We start from the raw sequence: 18355 nt of genomic DNA, 5'->3' as shown, positions 1-18355 counted from the left end.
GGCTTGTGTACCTTACATGGTTATTCATTTATCTATTTTTGCCAGAAAATGCTGAAGGACTTGACATGATTGTAAAGAGCAACCACAAGCCATGAAGCTTAGTTTTGACTACAATGGTATTTAATGTGCCGCAACACAAGTGAGGTGACGTCATTTGCTTCAATAGGACATGCTAGGATATTATCAATTTCATATTCACATAATGTATTACTCTAGATACCTAATCATGTGATACAGTGCTCAAAAATCATAGCATTTATATATAAAAACAAAACAAAATACTTGTGTCTGACGTCTCAACAGACGCAACACCCCTATCACTTCCGGTCACATGTTCGAAACCCCGGAAGCGCGACATGCTTGTCAGCGGTATTGATGCTAACAGTTCCATTAAAAAAATGATGTTCATCGTATTTTATTCGTCGCGGTTCTTGTACATATATATCAAAGTAAAGCAGTCGATTTGAAACCAGTTGTATTTGCGTATAATGATGGACAAAGACAACGGTTGCGAGTCTAGCGGCACTGTAAGTACCCCCCGCCCCCACCCCCCTCACAACAATGCATGCTTGCTAACTTGTGTCACTCATTTTGCTTCGTGTTGCACCATCTAACCATCCAAGCACGCCCACAACAACTGGATCGAGATGCACCAGTTCATCGGCGATCTCCTGATGTCGTCTGGGATGACCTCGAAGGAGCAGCCCGACGTTCTGAACGTCTGGAGCATGTTGGGAGCGGAGACGCTCCAGCAAGCGCGACCACTGCACGACAAGACCGAGGCAGCGCTAAGGAAAAGCAAAGCCAGAGATGGTCAGTGCGTTATTCACCACGAGAGTGATTTTCACGTTCCGTAATTTGCTTTTCAAAGTCAATAACTAATTTAAGATTTAAGATTTTTAAGATTTTAAGATTTAAGATTTTTTGTTCTGTATTTTGTTTTTCTTTAAAGGGGAAACGTGTAAGACCGTTTTTCATTAAACATGATTAAATGAATGATATAATTATGTATATATATATATATATATATATATATATATATATATATATATATATATATATATATGTATATGTGCATATATATATGTATATATAGTGTGTGTATTTATGTGTGACATACATACATTTGTGTATTTTTGGTAAACTCCCCAAATTCTTAACAAAACACATTAACCTCAAATACAGTTGGGTCAAAACATATACCCCCCAATTTTCTTTTTTTTTTTTTTTTGTTAATTGCTCGACAGTCGCTGATGCTTCAGCTTCCCTATCAAATGTCCAAAAGACTGGTATATTATATGCATTCATATTTAGATGTTTATTCATCAAATTTATAGAAATCCAGAAAATTCCAAGAAATCAATAAAATACTCCTGTTATGTGTGCCAGATGTACGCCACGTCTGCACCTGCCCCAGTTGCCCTTTCTCCACTCCTAGGCAAGCCTCAACCCCACATCTGCACTCTGAGGCACCAAAAGAGCACAGCTCCACCAGCACCAGCGCCAGCGCCAGTCCTCCTCTCCCGATGGACTCACCTGAATCCTGCCCTGAAGCCAGCGGCTCATCTGAGAGCAGACCCGCCCCGGAAATGCCGCCATCATCCCGACTTGCCTCCTTGAACCAGCTTTCCTCCATGTTCCCTTGCTCTGCCTTCTGTCACACGCACCATCACTTCCACCACCACCACTGCCCAATCAGCACGTGCCTGCCCTGCCCGCAACCCCCCTTCCCCTGCTTGGCGGCGTTGCATTCCCGCCTGAACCAGCGTGGGCCCGAGGAACGGGACCACCCAGCGACACCGCACCCCTGCATGCACTGTCCCGCCTCCTTCTCCAGACCCTCGCAGCTCCTTCAGCACCAACGATCCGAGCACGTCCACAAGCCCTCTGGGTTCCTGTGCACGCAGTGCGGGCGCACCTTCAACTCTCACAGCAACCTGCGCATCCACCTCCATGTTCACACGGGCGCCCGGCCGTACACCTGCACCGAATGCGGCAAGGGATTCAGCCAGTCGGGCGCGCTCAAGATCCACAGGCGGATCCACACGGGCGAGAGGCCGTACTCCTGCGGCTTCTGCGGGAGGGGCTTCCCTCACCTGGCGGGGGTGCGAGCCCATCAGAGGATCCACACGGGGGAGAAGCCTTACCGCTGCGGCCAATGCGGGAAGTGCTTCACCCAATCCGGAGCCCTCAAGATTCACATCCGCATCCACACGGGTGAGCGACCGTTCATCTGTGACATTTGCGGCAAAGCCTTCTCCAACCGCTCCGGGATCCGTTTCCACAACCAAACGGTCCACGGTCTGGTCCCGGAGCAGGCGGGGACCACGGGTGTGCAGCTCGGGCGACCTCGCGCTTACCCGCCTGCCAATCTGAACGCGGCCCACAGCCCCGACGTCAACGCTCTTTCACAGAGTGCCAGTCGATCAGGATTCCCGCCGCTCGGCGGGAACGTCGGCAAGTGTCCGACGGAAGGAGAGGGCGCCAGGCCCGTTTATGCGTGCGAGGACTGCGGGCTGCGTTTTAAAGACGCGCTTTCGCGGAACAGACACCAGAATGTGGCGCACTACTCTGCGGAGGAAGGGCCTCCCAAAGACGCAAGCGCAAATGAGAGCGTCAGCCATGACGGTGGAGAGTAAGTATTGACAAAATACAAAAATATTGCTTGACCTTTCACAAGAGAATACAGGGGATCCTCCAAAGTCCGCAAAATTCTGGTCCAACCATAACTTTCTGGCATGATGCTGTGTGTCAAAAATCAAAACAAAACAAGGACTTCAAACATTCACAAGAAATGGCAGTTTTCGAAATATTTTTCTTAGATATAGTTTTATGACTGCAAACAATATAGCTGTATAAGCACACAACAACGAACTGAATTTAAACCCAAAGGCAGAAATAGTCTAGTTCAATATATGGCAGTGATTGCCAAAAGTGTTAGGACTGCCGCTAGCGGTACACATGCACCCTCTTGTGGTGCTCAAAAGAATCAGATTTAAAAATTCAAAATCCTGCTTTAAGTTACAGTGGCTCCAATTTTCTTCAATCCAGTACAGTGGATTTGCTCTTGATCGGATCATTTAATCGGTTGAACAATAATAGAATAAATAACGAATATTTTATTTTATTAAAATTTTATTTAACTTTTTAAACCGGATATTTTTTCCAAAATGACAGTGCAATAATAAATAAACTTAAGATTCAGTTACAGATTTAGTTCATAATATTAATTTATTAATAAATTAAAAAACAAAAGGGAAAGCGTATTTTTCATTCATAAATTCTTATTATTACTCCAGTCATTGATATCAAAATATTCATTAAAACATCTGTACAGTTCGTAAAAAAAAAAAAAAAAAAAGTGTGACTAGGGGTTCCACTGTTTAGTTCAGACTTGTAGGAAATGCCATATTGTATCCAAATATCAGATGATATGAGCTCGAGCATCTTTGCTGATAAGTATTAGCAAGAATTCAACAGCATTACTAGGTAAACCAGCACAATTTACTGGCATCAATAAGGTAAACCAGCACAATTTACTGGCATCAACACTTTATCTGTAGGAATCTGAATGGTTTAAAACCCATTATGTATCAAAAGTTGTGATCCGTGATGAATTTTTGATATTTGTGCTCGCATGTTAAATAGCTTTGTTGTGCCTTACAAGTGAAATGTTCTCACCCTTTTTAGTTGTGTATTCTCCAAATGACACTACAACGACCTACAAATTAAGGCACTTTTTATGCAACCAGTAGTTGCACTATAAAAATGAGCAAAACAGCTGTAATTAACAACAACAACAACAACAAAGCACAATTTGCAGATGAATGTTCATGTAAATCTTAAAAGACCACTACCGCACATAAAAGGTGACTAAATTCATATATTAAAAAGCCCGTGTTTGTGTGTGGGACATTTTTGTACACTTGTTTAAAAAAAAATCGTGGAACTTCTTACATATTTTTTTTTTCCTAGTATGGAAACAACATAAAATCTCAACATGTTTATGGTGCCTTTATGTGTCAAAGTATTTTATTTGAAGCATGTTAAGTACATTACACTCGATACTGTACAAACGTCCGTCCAGTCTTTTTCAATTTTAAATCTCATTAGAGCCACCTAGTGGTGTTTTAGTACATGGCCCGTTGGCCACCATACTTCCCAGTGCATCTCAGATGGAAGAAAAGGTGACTGTAAATAAGAATGCATTTTCACGATATTTGTTTTGCTGTAAAACCGTTTTATGAAAGTGCAGTGTGACAAACAATCTTTCATCAATAATTAAAAAAAAATACATGAGCTTTTAAGGGGTGCAATATTGTGTTATTTACATTTTGTTCTTTCAGACACACTCCCACTGTGTGATCAACTTTGGGTTCTTGTGTAACTGGAAATCCCTACGTGTCGCCTTTGGTCCACTTCGGACAGCTCGGTCCATCTTAGTTGTTGTGAGTTGGTCTCACAAAGGTTCCTCATAGTGCTGCATTAAAGAGTAACATGACTTGGGCTCGGCGTAGATGACGCTGGCTGGTCGTGGTGCGTTGGCGTGGGCGGCGGGAGTGCAGTAGCCGTTGTCCAGCATCCTATGGGAGGGGCAGTCGTAGCTCCCCGAGGGACCGGCCGACGCAGACATTGGGTGCCTGCGTGCGTTGCCGTGAGTGCCCTCTGCTGAGGGTGGGCACTCCTGCTCCCCGAACGGGGTGGCGTATTCGGGCTCGGGTGGAAGTGGCTCTGCATATTCGGGCAGGTTGCTGGGGGAGTCGTAGTGGCTGAGCGCAAAGGGGATTGTGTAGCCCTCGTCCGAGGAGGGCCGGAATGTAGAGCCCACCTTCTGTCCAAGAGCGGGCTGGGCATAGTCTACAAAAACATCACACCTTGTGGTCAAAATACCGTAGGTGAACATATTAACTTTACTCAAACCTTTATTTGTTCACAGGATAAATAAACACTTGAAGGGAGAAGTTCATTCCACTAAGAGATTCCCAATCTATTCCAGTCATTGTTCATCATCACCACTTAGCTTAACACTTTACTAGGCACAGCGACCACTTTCGGCCGATAGTCTAAATAGTCAATACGTCCAAAAGCATCCGTACCAGCCATTGCTTAAATTCTAACGTACTCCTAAATTTCTTTAAAATCCTGAAAATTCTTGCCTGTGTCGGACTTAGAAATTGAAAAACGTGGGCCTAATAAAGATCGTTTTTGCCTGTTTAGACTATCGGCCAAAAGCACCCGCTCTGCCCAGTAAAGGGTTAAATAAATGCTTCCCTCAACTAAGTGCTTCTTAGAAATTTAGCAAGTGCCCAACCTCAACTTGTAATCACTGTTTTACAGAAATCAATATTATAACATTAACTGTGAAGCTCATTTGACTGCTGACCAAAACAGCAGCACCTACAAAATCATGTAAACTCCTGTTATCAGGACGCAAAAATAAATAAACGGCGGACTGTATACAGCCCTAAAATACCTCAGGGCTCAATGATTATGATAACCAGCTGCGCGCTGAGCGATTGATGCAAACGAAAATGTGCGTGACAGCAGCCAACCTCAGTCCATTTTTTTCCTTATCCACTTTCATTTACATGTTGAAGACGTAAAGAGAGAGTCAGGAAACAAGATGTAAACAGCTATAACTTGGCGTAACCTTCCCAAGATGACACGATTTCGACAAGATGGTTCACCCTCGCTTGTGTGGCGGCCTCTCCGAAGCGACGTGAAGAAAAGGAAGTCATTGTACGAAGGTAGGTCTTCAGAAACAGGCTTCACAACAATTCTGTTGGATCATCTGAACAAGTAGGATCCAAGTGATGATGTGACAAGCATGATAATGCCAGCGTAGTTCGCACAGGCTGCCAATGTATTATTAGCAGTTTTGTCGCCACTTAACCCTTGCAGCTACAGGACCAAAATAGCAATCAATCAACTACCACTTCTGTTCCCACACAGATGGGACAAAACACAAATCCCACAAGACAAGATGTCTCGGGAGATTTTTGGCAAAATTTGTAGTGTGAAATAATACGTAATATACTTTTTTCCATTTTCATACTTTTTCATTGAGAAGACTGCAAGCAAATTATCTAGCAGTTTGTAGGAATCACTTGCAGAGGCTCTTTGTTGAAATTGGGATATTCTTTTTAAAACTGCTTACAGAAATCATTGCACAGAACGAATTACACATTTGAACACGTCATCTGTCACATACACTACAAGTAAAAAGCAAGGTTCGTTGAGCTTAATTTACTCGATAATTTTTTTCGATCTTGCATTTCTTGGCTAAGGACACATTGGTGTAAGATGTCACTTTGCGATGCCCATTGGTTACTTGAATGCCGTCACCTACCAGGCATCCCAGAATGCTTTGCTCAAATATGTGCAAGATATTTAGTCATTCAAATCACATTTAAAAAGCACAAAAATCTCTTAATTCTAAACATTGCTTTTGACTTTAGGCCAATGAATGTGTTAAGCAAGATTGTGTACAGTATGCATTTCAGTTCATGACTCTTAAAGTCAGTTATTCCTGAGTGCATGTATGTATACTTGCAGCATGTGCTCTGAAGTATATGGCGATTAAAACATTTGTCAGAAATTTGCAAGATTTACCCGGGTGATAAACCATTACCAACGGTGTCAGGTGACACAGTCATATTAAAAATGTTTTTTGCCATTCGGCGGTCCGTGACAGTCCGTCAGTATTGATGGAGTGCCCGCCTCTGTGTACCGTTTCTCTCACTGCCATGCGAAGGAAGTCAGTTGAACAGTGATCTTCATTTGCTGCCAGGCCACCAATAAACTCCACCTCCCAAAACTCACTCTTGTGAAGAGCCTACTCTGCTGCCTAAGAAGTGGTAGTGGCCAAGACCCCCACAAAACCTACAACGGCCTCAATCCATGAGACTTTTTAATTAGACAGACTGCGCCGGATGCCGCTTTGTCTTTAGCGTCGCCCCCCCCCCCCCCCCCCCCCCCCAGTCCTGTTTATCACTCTCAATGAGGGGGCCCCTTTCGGGGGTCAAGGGGTGCAGGGAGGACTGGTGGGAGGCGGGGCGCGCTCGGGCTGAGCGGCCTTTATCTCGCGCCAATTAAAGGGTCCCTTTCAGAGGGGCTCTGCGGGCCAAAGAAAGGAATGTTTAAACTGTGACTGGGTGACGAGCTAAAGAATGGAAAGCCCGCGGAGAGAGCCGAGAAGCCCCCCCCGTGACGGCCTGCTTACAGCGGGAAAAACCAAGAAAGCATTGGAATCCCATTGGCCGACCAAAAAGAACTGGAAATAGCATCGTGAACAAACACATCACTGATATCATTCTGACCATTGAGTGGAGGGCTCGGTAGGTCGTCGTGGATATTTCGCTCCAGAGGGTATGAGATGAGCTCTGATGGAGGACACGGGAGAGCTTTAACCTGGAAACTGTGGCAACCTGCCGAACATAAATCACAGTTACTCTTTAACCCCGATAAACAACATTGGCGTCAAGTTAAGGGAAGAGGCACACTTACTCGTTGGCACCGAGTACTTCATTTGGGAAGCCTTTTTCCTGCGTGAAAAGAACGCGAACCATCACATAACAATTCGACAAAATCTGCATAATGTCTGTTAGGGATGGGCTGAAATGAGATTGGGCCCACGAGAACGAGACTATCAAAGTTTATCATATGAAATAAGGCCCATAAATATTCTTGTTTTCAAAACATTTTTTTAAATTGAGCTGACTGCAAGAAATGCACTCTAATCGGTGTTAGCAATAAAATAGCTTGTTCCCTCCACAGACAGTGGCTGGAAAATGTCATCTCGTGATTACAACACTAGCTCAAAGCCAAGCAAGATACTTTTAACATTGATTAAACAACGTGGTATGCGCCAGTTTTATTACTGTAATCATTGAGAATATAGTGAGAGGAACAATAACATCTTATATTGGCCACATCGGGAGTGAGAATGGGCTCCCTGAATTCACAAATTGCAGGGCACGCAGGGAAGAACAACCAGTCACACCTACATTTTTCATTTAAATTTGTCCGATTGCTTGGAATTCCACTTCTCAACAGTACATGTTATCCCAATTTCTGTGGTCCTCCATCAAAGCAGACCGATTATATTTGTCTTGAATCCAAACGAGACATTTGGTTTTACTTGGAAAATCAGATCAACATGTTGGCCTATATTCTCACATGATTTGGTCCTAACCAGTAATGGAATCATAATTTGTTCAATTTTAATTGAACTGATGACATGTTTTTGGATAAAGGCATCCAAAGTAGAACATATAAATTCTGATTCTGTGATTATTCAACAAAATAATTGGCAGAATAGTTGTTTATCCAAATAATCGCTAGTCTCTGACTTACTGAAAAAAAAAAACTGGTACTCTCTGCAGTTAAGTCAACAAAAACCCTTGGCTAATACCGGCGAAAATCTGGTATATTAACAAAAAAACAACAACGACAACAACAAAAAACAACCTTCTCTTCCACCAGACTCCAGCCAACAAACATCCAAAGCACATGATCAGTCCCAGGACCACGCCCACTGCGATGATGACTGGTTGACCGGACCCTGCATAGCCATAAGTAAGTCATTTGTATTTACAATATGCTGTAGTCTGTGCACAATAAGTCCTATAGCAGTATATGCACTCACTCCGTCTGGATTCCACTAAAACGGGACTTTCTGTGGAACAAGGAGACGTATTTGGAGTGGCCGCATCAGCTCCGCTGAACGGAATTTCTATTAGGCAAGAAAAGCAGATCAGTAACAGTACGGAAAGCTTGAAAAAGACGGCCGCTATACGTACCGTCAGGTGAGCCAGACCTGGGCGTGACCTTGACAGGGCAGCCCGCGATTTGGATTTGAGCCGAAACTCGGCCGCGCCAGCTCTGAGGCCGCACGCGGACAAAGCGAGCCGCGGCGGGAGGAAACAAGCTGTTGAGCACTCTGGGGTGACCGTCGGCAAAGGCCTCAAAAACCTTGGGAACGATAGATCGACTTTATTCATCCCGTGGAGAAAATGATATGCCCATCAAGAAGAACAGTTCATTTCTCAAAGCCAACCTTTTCTTCTTTGCTGATAGCATCTTTGTAAACTCTCCAGCTCTTTCGGTCTCTGCTAAAAAGTAGCACGTAGGATTTGATGTGGTTCTCATTTGATCCGGTTGTGATCACTCCTGAAAAGAGAACAATGTTGTTTCTCTTCACGTTTTGCCATTCACAATGTCAAACTTTTTTTTTAACCGAGAAATCGGAAGCACCACCTCTGATCTTTTTGAGTTGTCAAGCAAATGTGAAGCCTCGCTAAGGAGCGCTTCTTTTTAAAAAATAAGCGGTTTCTCAATTTCCATTCACGTGCAACGTTTCGAGGTCACCGACGGCACGCAATCATCTAGGTCCCACAGGCATGCTCGGTTGCTGTTTAACATTTGATTATTTTGTATTCAGGGCTTGGAAGTGTTTTCATACATTTAGATTATTTATGATGTTACCAGTGTGTTAGCATGGGTCAGCACAAATTTGGGTTGCGCCTCTGTTGCCATAGTGACAGTACTTTGTCATAAACCAAAGTACCCTCTTTAGTCACTCTATAATTTTTTTTCTTAGTGTACACAAAAATGTTAATGCTGTGTATACCTGCAAAACAGGCCGCCAGCCCAATGCGAAGGCCATCTTTGAAGTTTACCAAATATATAAGGGCATAAATACCTTGGTACACTTTTATTTTGGATTTGTTCCCTGTAACATGATGCAGCCGAACAGCTTCATTCGTCTTTCTACTGAAACTGTCGCTCCAGACTGTCGATACGAACAACACAATGTTTTTTCTAAACCGCGTTCAATTGCCCATTTGGGGCACTGCCTTAATTATTTAATTAATGACTTAATTACACTGGCAATGACATACGGCACCTGTTGTCAAGGAATTCCAGTGGCTCGGCTTTGTTATAGCCGCTTTGTTTCTAGCAAAATTTAGCTGCTAGCTAGCAGTGCTGGAGTGCTCCACATAGGCTGGCTTGATAGACAGTAATTACTCTGCTCACTTTGATGCTGTTACTACTGACCACATTTAACAAATCACGTTGACACAATGAAACAGGAAATTTGTCTCATAGACCGACTTTTATGAAGCGATATTTGTCTTAAAATCTAATGTTTATCAAGAGTAGCATAATGTGTTGCCAAGCACATTTTATCCATGAATCCATCCATCTATTTTCCACCACTCATCTGGGTTCGGGTCAGGTCGCAGGGGCAGTAGATTTTGAAGGGAAGCCCAAATTTCCCTCTCCCCAGCCACCTTAGCCCCTCCGAGAAGATCCAGAGAGGGCATCTGAGATGCATTGTCACTCCATTGTGTCATGGGTCGCCCCCCAGGGCCTTCTCCCAGTAGGATCATTGTGACATGCAAACCTTTCCACTAGGGTAAGGTAATTGCTTATGGAAGGGAGCTCAGTTTAAATTGAAGTTAAAACGTATTGATTGAGAATTTTTCATATTTGGCCATGTTATTTGGTCTTCCGTGTTTCTGATATCCGAATACCAAAAATACAGGTGAGCTGCAGTCCTACATGTGAGCCTGTGTTTAATTTATTGTGACAGTGATAGGGTGCTTTTACATTAGCATCCCTCAAAAGTAATTTTTTTCCCATCTCTTTTGCAACATACTGCTTGAAAGAGCGTCACATCTTTGTAAATGTGATTGTCTTCCACTGGATCCTTTTCTTGTCATACTGACCCTTCTCATGAAATCCTCCTATGCGGGAATGAGTCACTATTCAGTTTTTTTGTTTTGAACATCCGCGACAGGGATCTAAAAAGTTGCTAAATACAGTGACAAAATCAGTGTGTTAGCAGCAATCGTATGTTTGGAAACTAGCCCTTTTCGGTCTACAGCCGTGGTGTTGATGTAAACGCTCGTTGGTGGGATTGCGCTTTGAACTAAAGGCGCCGCTAGAAAGAATCAATTTAAAGGTAAATGTATAAAACAAATCCTAGTGACAAACACACTCAAATGAATGATCAATTACAGAACTCTTCCTTTTGGTTCCAATTTGGAATGTCCACCGCTGGCTTTTAAAGGAACAGCATGCTGCTATATTCATCAGGGTGTGACTTATAGACTACACTTGTTCAAGTGAAAAAGGTTGTAAAGACGGCTTATTCTACTCATAAAATTAGGTCCATTCCTACCCGTGATGGTGCTCTTATCTACGAGTCCGAGCTCCACCCAGGGCGATGGATCGTTCCACTCTGCGGTCCAGACGAGCCCCTCGTGTCCAGAATGCACATTCCTGGTGGACCAGGACGGTCGGTGCTCTTGGCTTTCTGCGTCCCCAAAAGATGTGGCGTTTACACCATACACCGGGAGGACGTTGTTACATTCTGTTGAGCAATCAAAGGAAAGGATGGGATGCTGGAAGGAGGTTGTTTCAATGTGCTGAAATGTTTTATAAACAGCCGAGAAATAATATTTAGAAATTGTAAGACGCGTTAGAATGAAAACATGTGACTTGAAGCCATCGGGCTGTACCTTGTGTGAACAAGAGCTTCTTTTCAGATAATGACCCCCTGTCCGAAGAGAAGTCAGTAATGAACATCTTTACAATTTGGAGCGTGTTAACACTTGTAGTTTACCGACATTTTTGAAAGGATCCCGTTGGAAAAGGTCGACTCGTAGAGCGTGAGGCTCCTCCCGCGGCTCACGCTCACGCGACCTCCGAGACCGTCGGACGTCGCTCCGGCGTGCACGGCAGACTTACAAAGCACCGATGTCTATGGCACAAGGAAATAACAAAACAGTTTTGCACAAAGCTCTAGCAAAAGTTCAACATTGAGAGTTTAGCACCTGAATCTAGCAAAGGCACATTATGTCCACACCTGCGCACCAAAATGACTTCTGAAACTCTGTTTCCACTTAACGGTTCAATATGCTACGGTAACATATTTAAGTCCATTGTAAAGGATCCCAAAATACCAGGATTTATTTGTGGGGATCCCGGTTGCTTTTCTATTTAGGAAGGTGCGGCTAGTTTGAGTCGATTGGTCAACTAAATCTGCCTGTCTTATTTTACGATGAATTGAATGGGATGAAAATTGTTTATGACAGAGTTGGGTTCCTTCAGTGCTGCTGTAACTCAAATTCAGTATCGGTCAAAAATTTGGCAATACCATCAAATTTAATGGTCTCAAACGCAATCATTCACTGCCAATGACGACCTTAGACGTCAAAGAACCATTTTTAGGCTGGCGGTGAATGCATTTTACCATTCACTTCCATTGACAGCTATTTAAGTCAGAAATCCATTTGAACTGAGCTGATAGTGAAAGAGGCCAAGTTCAGTATCAGCCAGAAGTTTGGAAACACCTTCAAACTGTACTTCTCTCAAATGCATTAACTCATTGACTACCATTGATGACTTTAGATGTCAAAGAACAATTTTTACTTAAATCATTCACAGTTCTTGATGGCTATTAAAGTCAGAAATCTATTTGAACAGAGCTGGTCATGAATGCGGTCAAGTTCAGTATTATTCAAAAGTTTGAAAACTGTTATGTACTTACATCTCGATAGCCGCGCTCGTGACCTCCCCAAATGTCTCCCGTCACATTTTTGCACCCGGCAGGACAGTATACACTAAAAAGCAAAAGATTCTTGAACAACTCTTGCTACTTCTTGAACAACCATGAAAAACACGCAGTATTCACCAACCTCACATGTGGCGAGCTAAAATGAGAGCCTCGCTGTAAACAAGAGATAATATCTGCAACAATAGAAAAAAAAGGAATTTGAGGAAGAGTAGGATTTAAAGCAAGACGTGAATATGTATTAAAGGTCTTACATAACAACCCCCCCCCCCCAACACAGACATGAGACAGCCCAGTGTATTACAAATGTTGCTACATTAGGGGATGTGCGGTCATCGGTGTTGCGATGAGCAAGGCCTTTGTTGCGCTGACCGACGAGCACGGACAGCGACTGGCTCTCGTGTGATCTCAGCTAACAGACGGCGGTTTGTGCGTCCAGACATGGCGAGATTTCACAAACAAGCTAAGGGAAGACAGGAAACTGTGATACACGCAGCGCAGTCCGGATGACCTCATCCGGGCAGACTAAGTATAGACTCCTGCTCGGACCACTCACATGACGCAGGAATAAAAACAAAGTCCCTATATCTTTCTGTCTCACGAAACGAGATGTGCCTTATAAAATCTACGTCATGTCGATGAGCTGTTGTCACATGGCCATTGGCGCTCTTGGTGTTGTAAGAGGAGAAGAATCAATCCTCACAGAACAAGAAGCCAGAGGCCTCTCAGCATTCATCCCCAAAGCAGTCTTGCTTTCCCAGCAAACACATTGAGCAATGATAGCGACGGATTCTGAATGCCAATCAGTTGTGACAAATACACACACACGGACTACAAATAGCTTTGTACAAAGTGACAAAAAAAAAGCACACAAGTTGTCACCATGTCAAACTTTTTTCAATAGCTCACATGACAATATGCATTATTAAGAAGGTGTGTTCAGACTAGGGTTGTGCAGAGCATTCAAATCTTGCTGGGATTGTGATTTTTCAGTTGTGTACACTAATTAGCAGGTATCTGGGGCAAGAAAAAATATTCAAGCACTTTTTTAAAAAAAATGTAGGAACTTGAAATTCTCAAGAACTCGTTCAGGTCTTTACTTGGTGACTGTAGCCACAGATACATATCTAATTTGAACCAATTGGGGTGAAAACGGCAGAGTGGCAGGCTAGTTGGCACGTCCACCTCACATGCGTGGTCGCTAGTTCACTTCCGCCGACGACCTTCTCGTGTGGGGTTTGCATTCTCTCCCTGTGCCTATGTGGGATTTCTCTGGGCATTCTGATTTCCTCTCACATTCCCCAAAACCCGAATGGTGGTTATCTTGGACGGTCCAAGTTAGCTTGGACGGTCCTTAGCTGTGTTTGTGTGTATGAATGGTTGTCTTTGTGCCCTGCAATTGGTTGGCAACCGGTTCAGGGTGTAAAAACAGTTGGGATAGGCTCCAGCATGCCCGCAACCCTCGTGAGTATAAGTAACTAGGAAAATAAATATATGGAAAAATGGTCTGAAAATGATTATTTATTCACTAATGATAATATATGTCAGTTCATTTACCTATGCTAGCAAAACACGTACAAACAGGCAGAACTTTCAAATTTGTTCCAATAAATTGCACTTATTGTCATTTATACAGTAAAAAATTCTCAAATCACCATACAGACGCACACTATTTGAATAGAAAGTGTATCATACCAAATTTCTTGGAATGGTTAGAGATGCAGCAAGACATAGCTTGTAATTGCTTCCATATGACATGATCTTGAGTTTTGAGGTAGTACATGCCTACTCCTAATACCTACTACTATTTTTTAAGCTACAGAACAAAGCTGTGAGAATAGTTAGAGCTAAAATGATAGAAGAAACAAATTCATTATTTAATCATTTAAATACTTTTTTATTTTATGATTTAGCCAAATTATATATTGTAGAAATTATGTACAAAGTACATCCTGTAATTATTTCCTGTGTATGTACTGACTACTGAGTATCCTGAAGCTGTTTGAAACCAGAGATACAGTACTTGTTTTGACATGATGGGAACTGGTTTCCTCAAAAAGCATAAGGCAAGGACCAACTTAAAGTAAAGACGTGTCTCTGTTGAAGGTGAAAACTTATTAAAAATATTTTGAAAATATACTGTTCAAATTCTTTCAAAAGAGAGTTTGAAATCAAATCGCAGCATAAGACAACATTTTTATGATTTTCAGTGGTTGCGATATTTTTCCGTGAAAATTTGTAATGTGGTTGTGATAAATTAATCATCAACAAAACAAAATGATAAGCAGCTAACACTAGTTCCCCGTAACACTTGTCCAGTATTTTGGCCAATCCTTAGATTTCTACATCAAAAGAGAAGCATTGATAAAAAAAAAACACCATGGAGCTGAAATTTCACCTAGATGTTGACATCTTGTCAAAGTTTGAAAAGGCCTGACCAATTTAAGCCTTTCATATCCTGTTGGGACGCTTTTCCCTACACAACAAGTTGTGCTGGGCCGACTGTCAACAAGGTAGCTTGTGTTGTACAATTTCCCATGTATTAATAATCTAGTACTGCGGAAATATATTGATAATATGTGCTATATATGTGTGTTACTATAGATTACATTGACTGCTATGTATTGTAGGCGTTTGGTGATCATTTTCACTTCATATATTATTATTATTGTAAAAAAACCGATATGACAAAAAATCCCAGGGCCTATAACCTAATCTATGGAAGTAGGGATTTTTGAACTAATTTTCCAAGTATCCTAGACTTAAAAACAAGTAATACATGCCATGAGTTTTATTTTTATCAACAAAAAAAAAGGTCGTGAAAGGGTAAAGATATCGCAAAGAAAAGTGCCATCCCTTGGCTTAGATACTGCGAATAGAATGTGGGAGAATTTGTCCAAAGAATTGACACTTCATACTGCACAAGGGTTACCATAAAACTAGCTACTACGATAAAATAGGAGAGAAGCGCGCCTCATTTTGGTGGGTGGGCTCAGCAGCAGGTTTGGTACATACCTGGATAAAGGTCTGTGGCGTAGGACAGCAGGAACCCCCGTCCAGACCGATGTGACCCCGATTTAAAGGTTATTGTCACTTCATTGCTAGCGACTGTTAAATTCTTTTGTAATGCATTAAGTCTCCCACACACTGGACCTGTGAACGTGCAGAAGGATATTTTCAATTATACATATCGGCATATTGACTGCCGACCAATCCAGGGTGTCGTGTTCTGACCCTCAAGATCACCTGCGATGGGCTGAGGGCCTCATGAGGACAAACGCGATGCAAAATGGGTGGATGGGTATGGTATATAACCCTTCTAAGAAAAGTTTCCCCGAAAATTGTGAAGTGTTTCATAAATAAACAGAGTTTGCTTTTGTTTGCAATGTTTTATGTGAATTTCTTAAATGTTAATGATTAAAAAGGGACATTAACTACTATTAAGAGATACTTTATTTGTTTAGACATTTTCAGCAATAAAAATTCAATATTTTGTCCATAATTCATTTGATAATTATTTTTAATGCTCAACTAATAACATCATATGTTCTCAAGGCTCGGGTAACGACCAATCACAGTTCACCTGGTTTGTTTTTGGGTATGATCATGTGACATTTGCAAGCTGAGCCCTGATTGGTTGTTACCGGAGTCTTTAATACTAGAGCAAATATGTTTCAAAAGTATGAATTGTAAAAATATATGAAAAAATAAATAGTACGATAAATTTATTACAAATACAGTAAATTAGTTCATAAATTAATTAATTTTTAATTTCCTGTAATTAATTAACTTTATACTGCTGAAAATAGCTAAATAAGATTAGTATCCATTTAAAATATAAGTAGTAAATTAAAAAAAACATTAAAATGTATGTACTGTTTTCAGATAATTTCTCTTTATGATAATCATTAGCCAAATGCTGTTAACCTTAGCATGTGCTAAGTAAAAATCATTTGTTTATGCACTTAATATTGAATTAGCTGGATAAAGTATCTCTCATTGATATACAGAATCAAAAATATGATTGTAATGATGAATCTTGATACTTTCATATACCACATTGTGAAGGAAATCATATATTCGGTTGTTATCATTATGTGCTTATTTCTTGTCTGGAATTGTATGCATTGCTATCCATCTGTGCAGGCCTATACACTTTTTCCTCTTTGCCATTGCTTGAGTAATCTATACGAAAAAGCCCAAGAAAAATCCAAATACACACATCACTGAGAAAAAGACTGAGAAAAATTATGGTTTTGACTCCTAATTTTGACTCTGTGGTTGATATCTAAATTGTACAACTTTTAGGAGGCTCCACCCACTGCATTTGTCGGTAAAGGTTTACAATGAGTACACAACTGATCGGGGCGTTGGCGAACTCACTCGCTGAACATTAGTGCGAGTAATATCAAAGAGTTGTAGACTGTCACAGCTTGTAGGAACAGTAATCCGGCAGGGAGAAAAGAACATTACGGTCATGACTAAGGTACTACGGTATCCAGTAACAAACATGTCGCAGCGCAATTCTTCTATCATCGATTTCTCAATCATCCCTTTGGAGCAGGGCCAAATTCATATGCCTTCAAGACAACCTTTGTGTCTCTGAGTTCGCTTGTTACATCATGTGTCAAAAGATTGGCATGCTTTGGGTTTATTGGCACGGGGGATGTCTGCGATTGCATGGGAAAGACCAAAAATGCCGTAAGAGAAAAGTAGGAAGGTACAGGGCCTGTGAAAGATCTTACCTAGGCCGGGACGCCCGTTTTTCTCTGCGATGACGAGAGAGCCGTTACTGCAACCGGGACTACTTTCGATGTCAAAATCCCCAAAAAGAAATCGCAGCGTGCGCCCTTCTGGGACACGAAGCTTCCATTTGCACCAGGTGTGACTCGGATATGTGCCCGGGTAATTCTGTGAGGCCAAGGTGCCGGATTCAGTGCCCAGGAGCGTATGGCCACAGCCATCACCTGAAACAATATAAATGAAGCGCTTTCTCATGTGTTTTTTCAAGCAAGTGGATGCAAACCAATTCAAGTGAAGTTGCCTTGCCATTTTTAAGGAACACTCGAATTGGCAGTTTACCAACTAGCTCTTCTGAATAATGAGGGCATCCACTGTACGTTAAAACCACAATTACAGTCAGTCATAGCATTTAAATAGTATAATAACTCATTCAATCCCCCAAAAATATTTTTTACATTTTTAATAGGCAAAATCCCAGGTATTTATTTCATTATCTATCCATCCATCCATCCATCCATCCATCCATCCATCCGTCCATCCGTCCATCCATCCATATTTTGATTTATTTTGCAAGGTACACAGAATTTATTCAATTTAATAATGCAAAATGTCACACATTTACATTATTCTTATGAACTCATTCACTGCCATTGACAAGTGTACTAGTCAATTTTTTTTTCAACAGGGAGGGTGTGGAAGGACAGTATATGATTCCGCTCCAAAGTAAATGTCTAACGTAGAAACAGCTTTACTGATGCACAACCACCAAAACAACAATGCCACAATTTAGATATGAGATCAACACAATTTGAAGTCCACTTGGAGAAATAGATGCTTTTTTTTACCACTTTTTTCCACTACTGATTATAAAATAATGGAAAAAAGGTAGAAAGGACAAAGTACATGTTTGCATATGGTAGACTCGGTGTATTTATAATCACTGTACCTAATATCGCATGGATATTGAAAATGTCCAAATTCTTTAAAATGGCTTTCAGCGAATGGGTAAATTGCAGGGATATTTATGTT

At 41.7% G+C, this 18355-nt stretch overlaps 3 protein-coding genes across 3 annotated transcripts in view; 2 read left to right on the top strand and 1 right to left on the bottom strand.

The window, feature by feature from the left end:
- The first annotated feature begins 346 nt into the window (after nucleotides 1-346).
- LOC148425486 (uncharacterized) lies at nucleotides 347-4307 on the top strand. Its single transcript, XM_088410548.1, has 3 exons — nucleotides 347-527; nucleotides 624-813; nucleotides 1390-4307. The coding sequence occupies exons 1-3, from the start codon at nucleotides 489-491 to the stop codon at nucleotides 2637-2639; spliced, it is 1479 nt and encodes a 492-aa protein (XP_088266674.1). The 5' UTR covers nucleotides 347-488; the 3' UTR covers nucleotides 2640-4307.
- LOC148425485 (discoidin, CUB and LCCL domain-containing protein 1-like) overlaps nucleotides 3213-18355 on the bottom strand; it is a 17713-nt gene continuing 2570 nt past the window's right edge. The window contains exons 2-15 of the mRNA XM_088410547.1: nucleotides 17329-17550; nucleotides 15599-15736; nucleotides 12708-12759; nucleotides 12560-12632; nucleotides 11637-11770; nucleotides 11529-11566; nucleotides 11189-11380; nucleotides 9059-9171; nucleotides 8802-8973; nucleotides 8648-8734; nucleotides 8470-8563; nucleotides 7507-7544; nucleotides 7320-7427; nucleotides 3213-4857 (exon numbers count right to left, since the gene is read on the bottom strand). Coding sequence (XP_088266673.1) covers nucleotides 4460-4857; nucleotides 7320-7427; nucleotides 7507-7544; nucleotides 8470-8563; nucleotides 8648-8734; nucleotides 8802-8973; nucleotides 9059-9171; nucleotides 11189-11380; nucleotides 11529-11566; nucleotides 11637-11770; nucleotides 12560-12632; nucleotides 12708-12759; nucleotides 15599-15736; nucleotides 17329-17550 — 1859 coding nt within the window. The 3' untranslated portion in view covers nucleotides 3213-4459. The remainder of the gene's footprint in view (nucleotides 4858-7319; nucleotides 7428-7506; nucleotides 7545-8469; nucleotides 8564-8647; nucleotides 8735-8801; nucleotides 8974-9058; nucleotides 9172-11188; nucleotides 11381-11528; nucleotides 11567-11636; nucleotides 11771-12559; nucleotides 12633-12707; nucleotides 12760-15598; nucleotides 15737-17328; nucleotides 17551-18355) is intronic.
- The window catches only part of LOC148425484 (glucocorticoid modulatory element-binding protein 1-like), a 27052-nt gene continuing 17251 nt past the window's right edge, over nucleotides 8555-18355 (top strand). Inside the window, exon 1 of the mRNA XM_088410554.1 lies at nucleotides 8555-8577. The gene's annotated coding sequence lies outside the window, so the exon portion shown is untranslated. The remainder of the gene's footprint in view (nucleotides 8578-18355) is intronic.

Source organism: Hippichthys cyanospilos, chromosome 3 (assembly GCF_059441005.1).
Source record: "Hippichthys cyanospilos isolate Australia breed blue-spotted pipefish chromosome 3, RoL_Hcya_1.0, whole genome shotgun sequence".
NCBI lineage: Eukaryota > Metazoa > Chordata > Actinopteri > Syngnathiformes > Syngnathidae > Hippichthys > Hippichthys cyanospilos.
This window is presented reverse-complemented; position numbering and strand designations above follow the sequence as displayed.